The following is a 17,691-nucleotide window of genomic DNA, read 5'->3' on the forward strand; positions in this document are numbered from 1 at the left end:
TTAAGACGGCTTCGTGATTAGGGCGTTTCATTTGGAAAATTGCTGTTTGGTGGTGTTTTCCTCCATTCCTTCCTCTCCGTAGATATTTTCAGGCTAAATAAAGCCAACTCCCCAGCATTTTCTCCATGTATCTTTCTTTCTCTTGGCCCTGGTCCCATTTCTGTTCCTCTTTCTCCAGCTACACTCCCTCACGTGTAGCAGGTCCCTCCCCCAGAAGTGGTTCCCTTGGTTTGGGAAGAGATTTTTGCTTAGTGATCCAGCAGTGGCTCACGTCCTCGGGCAGCGCCTGCAGAGACCCTCGGAGCCAGTGGGCGAGACCTGGGCCGAGAAGCTCGTGTTCGGGCCTGGGAGAGATACGGGGGCAGCGGGGAGGGCGGGGGTGGGCGGGCGAGAAAGCCCGGGGGGGAGCGGCTGTGACTTCTGTCGCGTGTACTAGGCACTGTGGAGCTGTTTTTTTCTACACGGAGGTGCCTGCTGTAGCAGCAGAGACAAACGTACTTCTGTCTTGGCTTCCCTCCAGGGAAGAGAGCTGCAGCCAAGCTAGAAGAGAGGACTTGAGGGTTTGGGGGTGCCTCTCGTGAACTGTTCTGCATTCGGTGGCTTTATGTCTGGTTCCCGGTAGTCGGGAGGTTCCCGTGGTAAACAAGGATGCAGCTACCTCAGGGTTCCCTGTCTTGAAGCCTCCCACTTCCAAAGGCTGAGCCCTCATTTGCTACTCAGCCAGTCAGCATGATCTGGATTGTTTTAATCCATCGCTGTCATCGACATGGCAATGGATTCTGGCCAAATGTATCAAGATACGTAGGCTTCGCCTTTGATGAGCCTGCAGAGCAGCACTTACTAACACAACTGTCAGGTGACAAGTGACGCAGTGGACCGGTCCAGTCTTGGCTGTCACTCTGAGCTCTGCGAACCTGGGCACCAAGTGAGGCTCACTTCTGCCTGTAGAACAGGGACGTTGTTTGATGCCCCTATCCGTGCCAGCACACCCCTGTGGGGACCAGGATGTGCTGACCCCCTGCGGAAGTTGCCTGCCTGCACCGTGATGGTTAGGAAGGGGCACCTGCGTTCTGGGGCAACAGCCCCGCTGCTGCTGCAGAGTTTCACCCTCTGGGCCCTGGTCCTGTAGAGAGGCTGGTGGGAGTCACGATGCCCGTGTGACGCTTAGGCCCCTGCAGTGTCCAGTCAGCTAGTCACGGGTTCCGTGTAGAGCGTGCTGGTAGGTGAGGGTGGCTGGTAAGGTGCTGGGCCAGCGCAGACCATCACAGAGCTGGCGTCCCACAGGGAAGAGATAACAGATGGTGTTTCCTCTCCACAAGCCAGGTAGCGATTCCTCGGCTCTGTAAACGCCCTCTCTTCTGTCTTCCCGCCACGCCACCTCTTCATCTTTAGGGCGGAGCCTTAGTGATGTCTGTCCTACACAGTTGTGGAACCACCTGGGGCCCTGGGGAGGGAGGGTCTAACCCGTACTCTCCCCCTATCCCCCCAGACATCTTCCCGCAGCCGGACCTGACCGAGGATGGCCTGGCTCGGCCGGTACTGGCTGGAATCGTGGCCACCATATGCTTCCTGGCTGCGGCCATCCTGTTCAGCACCCTGGCTGCCTGCTTTGTCAACAAGCAGCGCAAGCGGAAGCTCAAGCGCAAGAAAGGTAGGTGTCGCCTTGAAAACAGGGAAACTGGGACCTCGTGGGCAGAGCTGCCGACGGGACTTGCTTTGATGGTGGGAGAGTCGGCTGGGACCCAAACGAGGGTGGAGGCAGACCCGGTGGGGGCACGTGATCCTGGACCCGGACGTGCCAGATGCTAGGGTGCTGCTTCCCTGCGGGGCTTTGCTCTGGGCCCTGCTGACAGCTGGGGAGGGCTGTGTGGCGTCAGGCCTCAGCGGGCTCCCCTCTTTCTCCCTCCAGACCCTCCACTCTCCATCACGCACTGCAGGAAGAGCCTGGAGTCTCCGTAAGTGGTCCAGCCCCAGAGAGACAGGGTACGGCCGTCTGGGGTGGAGGGTGGAGGGCTCGCTCCGCCCCGTGACAGTGTTTCCAAGCTCTTTTCCCTTAATTGACCTGCATGGTAATTTTAAGTTGTCCGCGCTAAGTGGGGGAGCAGTAGTGTAGATGACCCAGAATAGTAGACAAGCTGTTTCTTTCTTTGATTTTTTCCGTCCTAACAGGTGTATCTTCTTAATGTGCCTTTTGCTTAAGTAACTCTTAAAATGAGCTTGCATTCCTTGAGCAGCCTGGGAGTGAAGTTGCAGGTGTGGCCGGGGAGAGGTAGCAAACATAGGAGCAGGCAGAATAAACGTGGAAACGAGGCGTCCGTTTGGAAAGTGGACAGCACACGCCTAGACAGTTGGTAGTGGAGAGTCGGCCAGAGTCTTTCTCGCCGGCACACGCAGCCCACCAGCATTCCTCCTCCTCACGAGCGTCCTCCTAGGCGCTTGTGGTGCTTTGGAGGGAGAACGGAAAGCAGTAGTGTCCTCTGAGCCGCCTCACGCCTCCTGCTCTCTCCCTGTCCCCAGCTTGTCCTCCGGCAAGGTCAGCCCCGAGAGCATCCGCACGCTCCGCGCCCCGTCCGAGTCCTCCGACGACCAGGGCCAGCCGGCGGCCAAGAGGATGCTGAGCCCCGTGCGGGAGAAGGAGCTGTCCTTGTACAAGAAGACCAAGAGGGCCATCAGCAGCAAGAAGTACAGCGTGGCCAAGGCGGAGGCCGAGGCGGAGGCCACCACGCCCATCGAGCTCATCAGCAGGGGCCCCGACGGCCGCTTCGTGATGGACCCCTCCGAGGCGGAGCCCTCTGCTAAGGCTCGGCGCATCGAGGGCTTCCCCTTTGCGGAGGAGACCGACATGTACCCTGAGTTCCGCCAGTCGGACGAGGAGAATGAAGACCCGCTGGTGCCCGCGTCTGTGGCCGCCCTCAAGTCCCAGCTGACCCCTCTGTCATCCAGCCAGGAGTCCTACCTGCCACCACCAGCATACAGCCCTCGGTTCCAGCCCCGCAGCCTGGAGGGCCCCGGCGGCCTGGAGGGCCGGCTCCAGGCCACTGGCCAAGCCAGGCCGCCCGCCCCCCGGCCCTTCCACCACGGCCAGTATTACGGGTACCTCAGCAGCAGCAGCCCTGGGGAGGTGGAGCCGCCCCCCTTCTACATGCCGGAGGTGGGCAGCCCCCTGAGCTCTGTCATGTCCTCGCCACCTCTGCACGCCGAGGGGCCTTTCGGCCACGCCACCATCCCCGAGGAGAACGGAGAGAACGCTTCCAACAGTACGCTGCCCTTGACTCAGACCCCCACCGGCGGGCGCTCCCCAGAGCCCTGGGGCCGGCCGGAGTTCCCCTTTGGGGGACTGGAGACCCCGGCCGTGATGTTCCCCCACCAGCTGCACCCGTGTGATGTGGCCGAGAGTCTGCAGCCTGCGGCCAGCCTCCCCCGAGGACTGCCGCCCGCCTCCCTGCAGGTGCCCGCAGCCTACCCGGGCATCCTGTCTTTGGAGGCGCCCACGGGCTGGGCTGGCAAGGCGCCGGGCAGAGGCCCTGCCCCAGTGCCCCCCGCCGCCAAGTGGCAGGACAGGCCTGTGCAACCTCTGGTGAGCCAAGGGCAGCTGAGACACACCAGCCAAGGCATGGGCATACCCGTGTTGCCTTACCCCGAGCCTGCCGAGCCGGGGGCGCACGGCGGCCCCAGCACGCTGGGCCTGGACACCCCGTGGTACGAGCCTCAGCCCCGGCCCCGGCCCAGCCCCCGGCAGGCCAGGCGCACCGAGCCCAGTTTACATCAAGTGGTGCTACAGCCCTCCCGGCTCTCGCCTCTGACCCAGAGCCCCCTCGGCTCGCGGACCAGCTCCCCCGAGCTCGCCGCGCGGGCCCGGCCGCGCCCCGGCCTCCTGCAGCCCGCCGAGGCGTCGGAGAGCGCCCTGCAGCCGCCGGCTGCCGTCAGCTTCTCGCGCAAGTCCACGCCGTCCACGGGCTCCCCGTCCCAGAGCAGCCGCAGCGGCAGCCCCAGCTACCGGCCCACGGTGGGCTTCACCACTCTGGCCACGGGCTACCCCTCCCCTCCGCCGGGCCCCGCGGGGCCTGTGGACCACTTGGATGTATTTGGACAGACGCCTTCCCCTCGGAGGGCGGGGGAGGAGCTGCTCAGACCGGAGCCCCCCCCGCCGCCGTTACCTGCTGCAGGGTGAGTGTGAGCCGGCCTCTCCTGCCCACCTCCGCCTGGTCGTCTTCCTCCCCTCCCTCCCCTGCCCTCGCCCTTCCATCCACCGACTGACAGGGCTTGTCGGGACACGCTGCAGCATCCCTTCGGGAGAGGAGCGCTGGTCTTGGCAGAGGCAGGGCGCGGTCACTGGGGTGGGGGTGTGGCTTACCTGCCCAGGTACCCTGCCAGGGGCGTGAGGGATCTTCCCCACCCAGCCCAGAGCTCTCAGGAGGCCATCCGGGGGCCGGGGAGAGGACATGGCCGGGGGCGGGGGTTGTGGTGTGTCCCCATGAGTGGTCCCCCGGGGCCTTCTGGAGTGGAGAGCCCACCATGTCCCCGTGAGCCTGGCTTTGGGTGGTTCCAGGGTTGGCCCAGAGACCTTGTATCCAGCCTCCTTTTCTACCTCAGCCTCTCCTCCTTGAAAGCAGGACCCTGGGGCCTGACTTCCCTGGACCAGCAGGCTCCCGTCCCCAACCTCCTGCCCTTAGGCAGCTTAGTGCGTGCCGCCTCCCCCCTCCACCTGGCCCCCCAGCCTCCCTGGAGGCTGCGTCCTGGAGGCTGGGAGCAAAATCTCAGGCCTCTGAACCGTGTGCCCGAGCCACACACCCCACCCCAACCTGTGTGCCTCGCAGGGAGCTGCAGACAGACAGACAGACAGACAAGCCCCTGCGATCAGCCGGCCTGGGGGAGCCCACTGTAAACTGTAGCAGCTGGTGTGCCAGGTACCAGTCAGCCTGGACGCCTGCCCGTGTTCTTTCTCTCTGGTCTTTCTTCTGCTCTCCTCCCTCCTCCTCCCACTACTTCCTCCCAAGTCCGTCCTCTGTCCGTCTCTCTTCCTTCTCCATCTTCTTTGGGTTGGCCCGACTTGCTGGGAAGAGCCTGCACCGTCCGTAGTCCCCCATCCCTCCTGCCCCCCCCGCCCCGGTTCCGTCCTTTGGTCTCTTCTTGATGTGGCCGCCTGTGCAGGGGAGCAGAGTCCAGAGGAGGCTGGCCTGGTGGTAGGCAGACGGGAGGAGGTCGAGAGGAGGGAGCCCAGCGCCCTTCCCTTGCCCGCTTCACTCCCCCCCACTCTGGTACCTGGAAGCACAAGCCTCACCTCCCACCCTGGCTCAGGTGGGGAGCGGGCTCGGGAGGTGGAGGAGAGCTGCGTGCTGTCTGTGCAGGAGATGCGGGGGGCTGTGCCCTGTCGTCTGTGCTTTGTGCAGCCCTCATCTGCTTCGTCCCATCGTGCCGTCTGGGTCTCTGTCTCTCTCCTTACTGCTCCTCACCCCATTCTCTGGCCTCGCTTGTCGCTTGTCGGTTCTCTGGTCCCCGTGCTCCTCCCCTTCCCTCTGGGTGTGCGTGGGTGGTTCCCTCGCACCCGTGTTGATAACCGCTTTGTTTCTGATTGATCTCAGCTATCTGGGCAGTGTTGTCGAGACAAGCCTCTCTTCAGCTCAATAGGTAAGGGAGCTCCGGCTGGGTGGGTGGGCAGGGGGCGGACCAGCGGACGGGCTTCCGCAGGGCCAGCGCTTCCTCCACAGGGGAATCCAGACCGCAGCCCTCACCCCTCTGTGGGGCGGCAGCCTCTGCTCCGATGGCGCGCGGCTTCTGGGTCCCCACGTCCTGCTGCTGCCACAGCTGCCGGGCCTCGCTCGCACCGCCTCGCTGCAGCTTCTGAGCCCCTCCCAGAGCCTCCCTGCAGTTTTTGCACTCAGACACCTCGCCATCTTGCTGCCCAGAGCTTCCCACAGAAGCCCTTGGGGCCCTGCATGCACCCTGAGGGGCCTAGAATGCCTACGAGCGCTTTGCACCTCTGCACCTTGGAAACCTGGCTGGGCACGTGGTGTCTCGGAGCACCGGCCCCTTTCTGCCCGGTTTCCCCAGTAGCAGGCGTAGAGACCCCCTTCTTCCCTAAGCCCCCTGGGTGCAGATCTTCCCCTGGGGTGGCCGCTCCCTCACTGTCCTCTTGGGATCCTACTGATGATCGGTCCTCCCAGGAGCACGGGGCTGGGCTATGGCCCTGCTCCTTTCCTCACCAGCCGGGTCTTTCTCAGGACGAGGCCACCTGTCATCCTCTTGGGGCAGGGGCAGGGAGAGGTCACCACTCCTGAGCCTGCCCTGCAGCCTGTTGGCTGTCACAGGACTGAGGCGTGGACCTCGCCCGCGGGCTCACGTTGCTCTCAAGGCCCCTGCAGTAGCCACTCCTGATCTCCCTGGGCCACAGCTCCGGGAAGGGGTCTTGGAGGAGCTCCGCTGGAGGAGAGGACAGGCCCCCGGGCAGAAGGCAGCTCTGCTGTCCACGTGGGCGACTCCTCTTCCAGGTGGAGGTCTCAGGACCTTGACAGCAGAGGGGTGCCAAGTCTCTTTGAGAGGTTTTTGTGGTCACCTGAGGCCTGCTCAGTGTCACGGCAGCTGACAAGGTGCTTCCTTTTGCCGCGGACGCCCGTCCCGTGCTTGGCAACAAGCAAGTGCAGGCACCAGGCACTCAGATGGGAGTGGGAGCCTCCTCTGGGCGCTTCTGGCTTCCCGGGTTGAAGTCTTGCATCCCTTCCCCACCTGGAGATGGCAGGAGGGCTCACGGTCCTAACTCAGGACCATCCGTCTCCTCTAGTCGTAAGGATGGCCTCCCATAAACAGGACGGCCGTGCCATCTCCTCATGATCTGCAGCTATGAGAGTGTCTGCAGCCAGAGGTTGCGGGATTGTGTGAGGCTGGCCGGGTGCCACGCCACAGCCATGAGCTCGGGGAGACCAGGGACAGCGTAGTTATGAGCGGCCAACGGGGTGACAGTGATGGGACCGCCCTCCACCTTCCTGCTGTCCTCCCTGCCCCCGGTTGTGACCCCCCTGCTGCCCCCAGAGGAGTGATGACTCCAGGCCCAGCTCTCACTCCACTCCGGGAAAGTGCCTGGGCCCGGGCCCCGTTCTCGTTTGTGACCCCCTCCCCGGTGTCCCCACCTGCCAGACCGGGGGGGTTGCTGAGTGTCCTCTCACTGCTGTGGTAAACCCAGAAACCAGGGGCGCGATGCGGGATGGTTTCCGCCCGGGCCGGCCAGCTCTCCAGCCTTGGGGAGTCAGGCCCTCACCGTGCTGCCTGCTGAGAGCTCTGGGTGGAGGCTGCTGGGCCTTTGCAGGAGCCAGGCTCCTCCTCGGACGCCCCCCTCACTCTGCCTTTGCACGTGTCCCCGCTGGGTGTCGTTGGAGAAGGTGTGACTCGTCTCGTCTACGTGTGTCCTTGCTCTGTTCCCACTTCCTTCGCTCTCCCGTTCCTGCTCCTGCACTCCCCGCCCCGCCCCTCCTCCTCTCCCCTTTCCTCCTCCTCCCAGCTCCCTTCTCGGACCTGTCCCTTTGTGGATGGGGCTCTCAGTTCCCCGTCTGACACCAGTAGCGGCCCTGTTCTTGCATCCCCTCTGATCCCCTTTCCTGTTCATACTGACCTTGGCCTCCATGAGGCAGGTGGGTTGGGAGCGTGCTGGGGCCCCTTGTACTGGGTGAACCTTGGGAAGGAGGTCCCGTTGGTAAAAGCCTCTCCCGAGTTCGGAGGCCACACACTGGGCCCACCAGAGGGGGGCTGTCTGTGGGCGCAGCTGGTGGGCACCGATCTCCGAACTCCTGGCTGGCTGTGCTGTGACAGAGGGTGGGTTCACCCATGTCCTGGCTACACCGTGGATGTGAGTGGGTTTCCTCGGTCTCCACCCCAGTCCTGTAGTCAGACATCAGAGTGTGTGCTCAGGAGAGGAAGGAAGTGCTCCTTCATCACTGCCCTGCCTGTCACCGGGCACAGCAGCCGCTGGGGGGTAACGGCCAGCTCTTGGGGCAGGAGGGCAGGAAAAGTCCGGAGGATTTCGACTGTCCTGCCCTGTGGTTTGCCTTTCTGAACCTGGCTGTGTCTGTCTTCCACTGCTCTGGGTGAGCATAGAGATATAACGCAGCTAAGGCCTCTGGGGCTATATGGTTGTGATTTGGATTTTGTATGGATTTTATAACACGTGAGAGAGAGAAAAAGAGAGTGTTAAGGTCAATTTCAGGCTGTCTTTGGTAGGTGTGAACCACAAAGAAACACCTGTGGGACAGAGAACTGGGGTTCATGGGGAACACGCTCCGGAGAAGCCCCTGCGCTTTAATTTCAGGCCTTCACCTTTCAGTAATGCTCGTACTTTCTGGGGGATGGGGTCCAAGTTTGCCGAATTCTTGTGTGTTCTGGAAGAACTGGGGCTGACTGGAAAGAGAGCTCCGGCCTCACCTCCCTGGAGGGCACCCCACTGGTCAGCCCTGGCCGACCTGCTGCCCTTGTTCCAGGGATGGGGTGGAGCTGCTTTACCCAGCTTCCTACTGTCTGAATGTCATCGGCACCTGCAAGTCCCCTGGGGGGCTTGGCATTGATAGGGGACATGGTCCCCCTTCCCCCTTCCCAGAGAAGGGAGGTGGTTTGATTCCAGTCTGCTGGGACACATTTCATGCGACTTTTCTACATAATTAGCTGAATATAAAGACCCATTTTGCCCCCTCCCCTGCACCTCCCGTCCTTCCAGACCCTTGCTTTTATTTTTTGCCTCCTGTACCGGGAGAGTGTTCCAGTGCCTTGGGGAGCCTTCTCGGGTCGTGCATCTGAGCCCTGAGCACCAAGCCAAACGCGAGAACAGGTGGACAGCAGGTGTCTTGGAAGAGCTGGAGCTCGGCTGCTTCACAAGGGAAAACTGGCTTCCCCCCACCCCCCTCAGTGGATTGTTGCTGCTCGGGAATCATTGCCTGAGGGCATCACTTGAGCCAGCTTTCTCCCTCCCTGGTCTGTCTTCTCTGGCTCTGCCACCGAAGCAGAGAATGTCAGTGACTGTGGCAGCGAGTGCGTGCAGGGCAGGCTGATTGCTCAGGTGAATGCGAAAGCAGTGTTTTCCTTCCATGTAGCTTCTGTACCTGCTTCCCTGAGGAAGAAGCTGGACACGCAGTTTATCTGATGTTGAGAGTCCTGGCTCTTATCCCGTGATAACTGGATTATAAGACAAACTGCCTAACCTCTCTAACTTCAGTTTCTCCATCTGAAAAGTGGGGTCAACACAGTATTTGCCTCTTAGGGATGTTGTAAGGGTTAAAGAAAATTACTGCAGGGAACATAGATCAGTGCCTGGCATGGTAAGTGGTAAGTAAATGCTGTATGATAAAAGTGATAATAGTAGTAATATGTTGCTTGTAATAATAACGTTGTCCCTGGAAGTTTCAGCTGGCTTGGAGAATCCCTAGGAGTTTCCGGGGGCACCCTGTACCCACTTCTCTCATGCCCAGAGGGTCACCCTGAACTGCGTTGTTTGCTTACTGGATCCTGGGTCCACTTGCTTGTCATGCGCCGCCTCAGACTGTACACCATTCATTTGTATGGCCTTTCGGATGACGCTGGCCAGGACCGGGAGGCAGATGAACTGAGCTGTGGATTCATGTCTTTTTCCTTCTAGGCAGCACGAAGAAGCCTTAGTCCAGGATGAGCGGGGGGTGAGGACGTGGCATCAGCTCTGGGAAGTCATGCTCCCTCGTGCCCTGGCCATCTCCAACCTTTGTCTGCCTCCCAAGTTTCCTTCCAACTGCTGCTGTGCAGGGTCCATGGGTAGGCTGTGGGGTTTGTGAAAGAGGAAGGAAGGGGGAGTTGGCAGTCAGATCTTCGGGGTGAAGACCCGACCTCCAGTGGTGAGCTGGACTCCTTCTCTCTGAGACCGTGTGTGCATGTAGCTGGGTTCTTAGTTCTGTGCTCTTAGGGGGCTGTTGAAAATTAATACGTCTCTGACCTGAACTTGGGAGGAGCCTCTCCATGCTTTATCTACTAAAGGACGATGGAATGATGGCATCCATCAAAGAAGATGTAGGTTGCTTCACTGTCAGTTAGTGCAAGAAACCCCAGGAACCAGAGGCTTATCTACAATTAGTCTGTATGTTTTTCTTTCTCGTCCCTGCAGAGATATCTGATGTTGGGGGGGATGCGGCTGTAGTCTTCCCACCCCTCTTTTTATTTTTTAAACCTTAGATTGCTTGCTCACCACTGGGGACTTTTTTTTCCCCTCACAGGCTTGGCTGTCCTACTCCCTCCTATCAGAATTTACCCACCACTGATTGTGAGGGAGATGGAAGAGGGAGGTGTGGGGATGGAGGGAGAGTGACTCGCCCCCATCCACCAGGGTCCTGGAGTGTCCCTGCTTCCCTGATGGCGTGCTAATGCCAGCACTGGAGGGAAAGAAAGAGTGACCTGTCTCTCCCTTCCCCCCCTTACTCCTCAGGGTCCAAGTTTGGGTTACTTTGAGAAGAAATGGCATTGATCCATGTCTTCTAGATTTTCTTCTTTTATGACCCTTGAACAGTTCTCTCCAGTAAGTGCAGACTGTCACAGACAGTCCATCGTCTCAGCTCTCTTTGGGCCCCTTTGTCACCTGGGCGGCACAGGCTCCAGTTAAGTTGTTGCCGTTGTCCTAACCATGCAGTTGCTCTGTTAGGCAAATGGCTACACCCACTCGACAACCGGGGCAGAAGGAGATGCTGACGTAGCTGGTCTCCTCTCCCATAACCTTTGGTTTCTCTGTCGAATCTTAAAATATGGGTCCACTGGATACCTGCTGCGGATGTCACGGGCTTTGCAAGCCTGCCTGATTTGGACACTCTCACTGTCACAACCCACTTCCATCCTCTTCTGTTCTCTCACGTGACTGATGAAGCCTGAGCCCAGTCTGCTGCTGAAATGTTGGTGGACGACAGCTGTTAGCTGCTGTTGGCTGCCGGGGTTCTGCCTGCATCTTGGCGATGGAGGGGATGATGTCACTGGGCATCGGGTCCCCGTCCAGGCGGCCCGGCTTTGTCTTTCCCGGAGGAGGACAGTCAGTGGGGTGGGGGGGTTCTCCCCCTCCTTTAATCTGCCCTTTACTTTTAATTGCAAGGTCTTGACCGTGACGATCCACACACTTCAGACGTCAAAGCTGCTTCTTTCTCCGACTTCCTTGCCCCAGCTTGAGTGCCATGTGATGGGCTCGCCGTTCAAGCCCGTCTCCCCCTTTCCTAGGTCATCTGATGGCTCTGCAGATCGGTGTCCACCTGCAGCCGGCCTCCCACTGCTGGAGCTCCCCGTTGGGGTTCTCTCTTCCAGGAGCAGCAGGAAGGCAGGTGTCAAGGAGCCGTCGCGGGCACCTGGGACTCCGTAGAGCTGTGCTCTGTCTCCTCTGGGTCAGCTACTTGGCTTTCTTCCAGCTCCTCTTCCAAAGCTCTCTCGTCCGGGAGCTGACCTGTGCCTCTCCAATTGTCCCTTCCAGGACACATCCACCTGCGCCTGGGAATGCTGCTGTACCTGAGAGGCTGGAGGCTCTGAAATACCAACGGATAAAGAAGCCCAAAAAGTCATCCAAGGGCTCCTCGAAGTCAAAGAAACGATCCGGTAAATGTCGAGAAGCACCCTGCTCCTCTCTTCCCACCCTGACCTGCCGCTATGGACTTGTCTGGCTCAGGATCCCAGCCCTGGGTCCTCTGCACAATCGACTCCTCCAGCTTATCTCGTTCTTTGCTTCTCTTAAATACTAATTGTCAAGTAATACACAAATAGAATTTTCATACCAAAAAATGAGGAAACTAAGGTTAAAAGTCTCTGATCATCCTCCCAGTTCCGTTTCATCCAGCCTGGGAACCATCCTTCTTGGGGGGGGGGGGGTGTGTGTTCAGAACCCTTCTGTGCATACACCTTTAGAAAATACATGGCATTGTTTTAGTGTTTTTTTTGTTTGTTTGTTTTGTTTTGTTTTTTTTTTTTGGCTGCGTTGGGTCTTTGTTGCTGTGTGCGGGCTTTCTCTAGTTGCGGCGAGCGGGGGCTACTCTTCGTTGCAATGCACGGGCTTCTCATTGCGGTGGCTTCTCGTTGCGGAGCACGGGCTCTAGGCACGCGGGCTTCAGTAGTTGTGGCACACGGGCTCAGTACTTGTGGCTCCCGGGCTCTAGAGCACAGGCTCAGTAGTTGTGGCGAACAGGCTTAGTTGCTCCGTGGCATGTGGGATCTTCCTGGACCAGGGATCGAACCCGTGTCCCCTGCATTGGCAGGCGGATTCTCAACCACTGCGCCACCAGGGAAGTCCCCTGTAGTTTTTAACAACATAAATAGTACTTTTTTTTCTCATTCTGCCATATGCCTTGGACATATCCCTATCTCCTTAAATATTTCCTCTTTATCATTTCAGCCTCTGGTTGGACATGAAATTCTGGGGTCCTACTCAGTGTTAAGGGGTCACTGTGGCATGGACTCAGCCTCTGCGGGCTGGCCAGACTTTTCTCCATGAGATAGAGTGAAATTGCCTTATTTCATAAAACGGACACCACTACTGAAATGTGTGATGTTTATCCAGCAGCGATAGGTAGCTTCTAATATAGTGCAAAAATAATTCAGCCCTTTTTCAGACTTAGAAAATTCCCTAATATTTATCACGTGCTCTCTTTTTACCAGTGGTTTTAGAAGTGCTGTGACAGGCCGTCCAAGAAGACCACTGCACAGCTTCCTTGCCAGTCTTTCTTATCTACCAGAGCGCAACTTTCTGCAGAGGCTGGGTTATGGAAGAGTGATACACAGAGGCCCTTGAATCTTTGGGAGGCAGTGAGTACTTAGTTCTCACTTAGCCTTCAGGTGGTACTATTATCCTGTTAGTTTATAGGTTGGAATACTGAGGTGGAGAGAAAGAAAATGAATTTTTTAGGTTTTGGGAGAGAAATTAAGAGCCCAAAGCTGAATCTTCAAACCATTTAAGCCCATTTCAGGTTAAGACCCGTCTACATACCTACCTACCTATCATTTATCTATTATCCTTTTCTTTTTTTTTTGCAAAGAAGTCCCACGAGATGCCTGTATTCTCTGTTGTTCTGCTTGCAGCGGTCCTGTTCCCTGTCATATGTTCACAACTCCAAATGCCCCCCGTCTTTAGCCCAGATCTTGTCCATGAGCTCAAGTCTCATATTTCCAGGTGCCTGCTCCATATGCAGCTGGATGTTCTGGAAGCCTTTACCGTGTCCAAAATAGAGTTACTGATTACCCAGATGTGCTTCTCCTCGGTTCTTCCCCAGTTTCATAAAAGGCACTCCTACCTGCCCAGTTGCTCAGGGTTACTTCATCCTTGACCCTCTTCCTTTCACGTCTTACATCCAGTCCATCTGGTAAGGTCTGTTGACTTAACTTTTAAAACACATCCTGAATGTGACCACTTTTTTCTGTCTCCATTGCTAAAGCTGAATTACGAGTCATTCCCATCTCTCACCTTGCCCAGAGCAGCGCCTCCTCTCTGGCCCTCCTGCCTCCGTCCTGGCTCCTGCGGTGTATTCAACACACAGCGACCAGAGTGATTTTTAGAAAGTCACGGGAGTGTGCACACACATACACGCATGGACACGTACACACACACTTCTGATTAAAACCCTCCAGAAGCTTCCCCGTGCAATCAGAACAGACTTCTGCCTGCCCTTCCTGCCTCACCGACTCTGCTCACTCTGCGTTACCGTGATGGCCTTCCTTCGGTCTCCAGAACAGGTCACGTTTGCTCTTGGCCTGGGGCTTTCACACTGTGGGAACACTTCTCCCCCAGGTCTGTGGAAGGTTCATAATTCAAGACTCGCCTCGGTGTTACTCCTTCAGAGTAGAAGCAGTGCCTCACTCATTTGCCGTCTAGTGATCCTATTTTATCTTTCTTGGTAGCACTTGCAGTATCTGACAGTTTTATATCTGTAGTTTTTAAGTCTTTATAGTTTGTCTCTTCCTCCCCATTGCCACATTGAAGTATAATCTTCTAGAATGCAAGGGCTTTACCTCTGTGTCCCCAGAAGGACCATAAGGCAGAGGGATGGCCCTGGCAGTCCAGGGTGGGCCAGACCTGACTCTAAAGCGTATGGATAAAATCTGTGTGACGTCCGTCACTGCTTGGGGGAGGCGGTGGGAAAAGTGTGCTGAGTCCCACCCCCAGTACCTAGAATGATGCCTGCTACCCAGGAGGCACTAAAAGAGACGTATGAATATTTCTTTAATATCGATAAATAGAAGAAATATTAGATAAAAGGTACTGAATATATTCAATATTAAATACAAGATGAAAAAGAGATGTTGCTTGACTAGATCTGTGAATCTGCAGGAAGTAGAGCCACAGCCGTCCTGCTTCCTGGCTCTCACTAGGACAGCACTTGGGGCGGCCCCGGGCGCGGGCCCTGCGTGGTTTCTCTGCTGCACGTTCTGCACTGGGGCGATTCCGGCGTGTGACTCTAGAGGCTGGGCACCGTGCCCGCAGAGGACGGCTGGGGGGGGGGGGTGAGGCTGCCTTCTCCCTTTCACCGCTCTCTTCTCTTTTCCTGTGTGTGTGCACCTGCTCCTCCCCAGATGGTTCTGCCTCCCAGGCTCAGAACCTTCCAAACTCTCAGGTCCTGTGGCCCGATGAAGCTGTCTGCCTCCGGAGGAAGAAGAGACACTCCCGGCCCGACCCCTTTGCCCGCCTCTCAGACTTGTGCCACCGCCAGCTTCCGGAAGACCAGACGGCAATTCTCAGCAGCGTGGAGCACGATGACCCCAGCCACGCCACTTTGCTGTGATGCCGCAACTCCAGCGTCCCCTGGGCAAGGGTGCTGGCCGAGGGGCAAGGGTGGGCACGGGCGACGGGTGTGCGGGGCTTCGTCCTCTCCTGCCGGTGGAGGGGTGGCCTGGCCGTTAGTTTCCAGGGCTGCTCAGACCCTGGTTCTGCTTGTTCCCCCTCTGGCCTGAGCGGGTGTCTCCTCCGCATCCTGGCCTGCCGGCCTCGTGTCCAGGAGAGAGGGCTGAGGGCAGACTGGCCGCTGTGGCTGTGTGTAGAGCTCGGGAAGTGAACTGGGGACGGGGAGAGAGATGCCTCCTCCCCCGCCTTCCCCTCTTCACTGGATGGATTTTTCCCACCTCCTCAAATCTCTCTGGAGTGCAAAAGAGGAAGCAATGGCTCTCACTGCTGTCTGCTTCTGTTCAGTTTCTCAAGTCCTGAAAGAGGGCTGGACTTCCTGCCATCTTCCAGACTCTACATATACATAGATATAGATGCAAATGCGTATGTGTGTAGTTTGTGGGTTTCTTTATGTATATATATGTACGTGGAAGCAAATGCTGTTTACTTCTGTGGTCAATGGAAGGAGGAGGGAGAGGGCAGCTGGCATGTGGGCTTTGTGAGAGGGGCTGGCGGGGGCCCTGGTGTCTATATCTCGGGAACGAGTCCTTCTGAAATGGGATTCATGCCTTCTCAGCTGAATTCCCCGTTTGTCTTGACCTTCTCCCATTCAGAGTGGAAGCAGCGGCTTGCCATGGTTCCTGCTGCCTGCTTTGGGGGGTTCAGTAGTGAGTTACCACAGAACTAAACACAGCCTTTATTTCTTGGTTCTGGGTGAAGAAAGGGGGCTGGTGAACGGCCAGACGGGCATCTCTCTTCGTTTCATGGTTTGGCTCAGAAGTAGAAGCTGCTTAGCAGCGGGGCTGGGAGGTGGCCCTGTGCTCAGACTCAAGCGCATCGTCAGCCCCTTGGTCCAGCCAGGCCGGGAGCCCTGTGGCCGAGGGCCTCCCACTCTGGAGCCATCTGTGCCGAGCACCACGCGCCGCGGCTCTATTTATATCCTAGCCTGGCTCCGCACCCTCTGGAGTGCTGTTCCAAAGCCCTGATTGGATTCCTCCTTTCCTTTTGTGGGAGCTAATTCCCCAGATTGATTAATTGCCACGTGTGGGGAGCCCGCCCGCGCTCCTCTCCATGCTCCCCACGTGCACCCCGCCGCAGACCTGAGCTCTCCCACAGGATGGGATCAGATAAAGCTGGGGGGCCTCAGATTCTGGGTTCTGGAGGTGCTCAGGCCCCCTCTTCCCCCAGGTCTGTTTATGTAGAACTGGCTGAGGCCTGGGAGTGAAGCTGGAAGGGGTGGGAGGCAGGAGCCAGGCTCCATCCTTTCCCTGCCGAATTCTTGTCCTAACTCAGACTCTTAGCACCCAGAAGCTTCTGCGAGGTCGTCTTACAGCGACTACCGATGTATCTCTCTCCTCCAGTAAGGTAACGGTACTGCCCTCGACCGGGCAGAAGGCCTGAGTGTGGATGGGGTGCGTCTGGCCTCTTTCTCCTCCTCTCGTGCAGGAGCCTGCTCTTCTGGCCACCTGAGAACCGAGAGGGCTCTCAGGTTCCGCCAAGTACTTCCTTCTTGGTGCTGCTGTCTTGGTGGGTTTGGGGACATCCCTTGTCCCCAGATACCTGCTTGGATGTTGGCCCAGTCAAAGCACTGGAGACTTCTGTGGCTCTCAGCCCGGTGACCCAGGCGAGGTGGCCCGAGAGTGGGCAGCTGCACATCCCTGGGAGCTTCCATCCTAGGGGTGAATCCGCTGCCACGCAGACCCGCCCCGTGCTTCCTTCTCTCGCCCAGCGAGTGGGGACCAATTCCACCCTTGAGGCTCTGCCTCAGAAGTCACAAAACCACAGTTTCTTTCCAAACGTGACACATCGTGGAGAAAGAAGTGGCAGGGGCAGCATTTGTGGCCTCTCCGTGTCCACTGCCTAGCCCCCGGGTGGAACCTGCACCTTCTGGCCAATGCGCTTCGCTGGACACCAAGTCCAAGTCCAAGCCACCCTCCGGGCGGCAGCTCCAGCGAAGCAGCGACTCTGCTTCTTTCCTGAGGCAGCACTACCTCTGCCACCGTGCCCGACAGGGGATGCACGGGCACCTCCTCTGGGCCCTGGGGTCAGTTGTGGCCTTTGTCTGCACTCTCATGGTGGCTGTTTCTCGAGCAGAGCAGATCCTGCTGGACTGTGCGTGGGACGTCAGGGCTGTGCGTCTTCAGGGTGAACTAGGCCACCCTTTCTGAGCCCCGTGCTGGGACTGTAGGCCCCAAGGTTACAACAGAAGAGGAGATGGGGGAAGGCTCTGCTTCTTTAGGGTGGCATACAGGGCCCCGCCCGTGAGCCATCCCCAGTGGTGACAAAGGTGCTGACTTCCTCCTTCCTTCCTTCCTTCCTTCCTTCCTCTGGCTGTGCCCTGTACCTCAGCAGATAAGACCAAATGGTTGGAGCTGTGCTTTTTGCTGGCCACTGGGTGGCAGCTGTGCTGGGTGTCCCCAAAGCTGGGGAAGGACATAAGGCCGACCTATCTCTCAACAGCTTCGGACTCATTTCTCCTCCCAAGAGGGCTTCCTTCTTGTGACAGTGTGCACGGAGACTGGCAGCCTTGGGGAGCTGGTTCAGTACTTCATTGCGATGGAAATTGGCAGAATACAGTTCCCTCTGCCCATGAGATGGAGACAGGGATGTCACAGGCACACACTGAAGTGCTGGGTGTGTGCATGTGCGAGAGGGTGTGCTTGTGAATGTCTGCATGGTGGGGTGCAGCCATTTCTAAGGACCAGATGTCCTTTGCACTCTGCCCTTGAACAATTGCAGTGACGACTCTGAAGCTTCCTCTGACTTTCACGCTCCAGTCCATGGGAGATCAGGTGTCTTCCAAACTGCCCCTTGGATGATCTGGTAGCCTTGCATAGAAGTAACCTGCCCCTTCA

General features: G+C 58.0%; 1 protein-coding gene across 1 annotated transcript in view; it reads left to right on the forward strand.

Moving 5' to 3' along the window:
* IGSF9B (immunoglobulin superfamily member 9B) overlaps window positions 1-14,738 on the forward strand; it is a 41,296-nt gene extending 26,558 nt beyond the window's left edge. The window contains exons 16-20 of the mRNA XM_068555884.1: window positions 1,490-1,651; window positions 1,910-1,955; window positions 2,518-4,167; window positions 11,447-11,568; window positions 14,530-14,738. Coding sequence (XP_068411985.1) covers window positions 1,490-1,651; window positions 1,910-1,955; window positions 2,518-4,167; window positions 11,447-11,568; window positions 14,530-14,738 — 2,189 coding nt within the window. The remainder of the gene's footprint in view (window positions 1-1,489; window positions 1,652-1,909; window positions 1,956-2,517; window positions 4,168-11,446; window positions 11,569-14,529) is intronic.
* Window positions 14,739-17,691: the final 2,953 nt, after the last annotated feature.

This window comes from Eschrichtius robustus, chromosome 11 (genome assembly GCF_028021215.1).
Source record: "Eschrichtius robustus isolate mEscRob2 chromosome 11, mEscRob2.pri, whole genome shotgun sequence".
Classification (NCBI taxonomy): Eukaryota; Metazoa; Chordata; class Mammalia; order Artiodactyla; family Eschrichtiidae; genus Eschrichtius; species Eschrichtius robustus.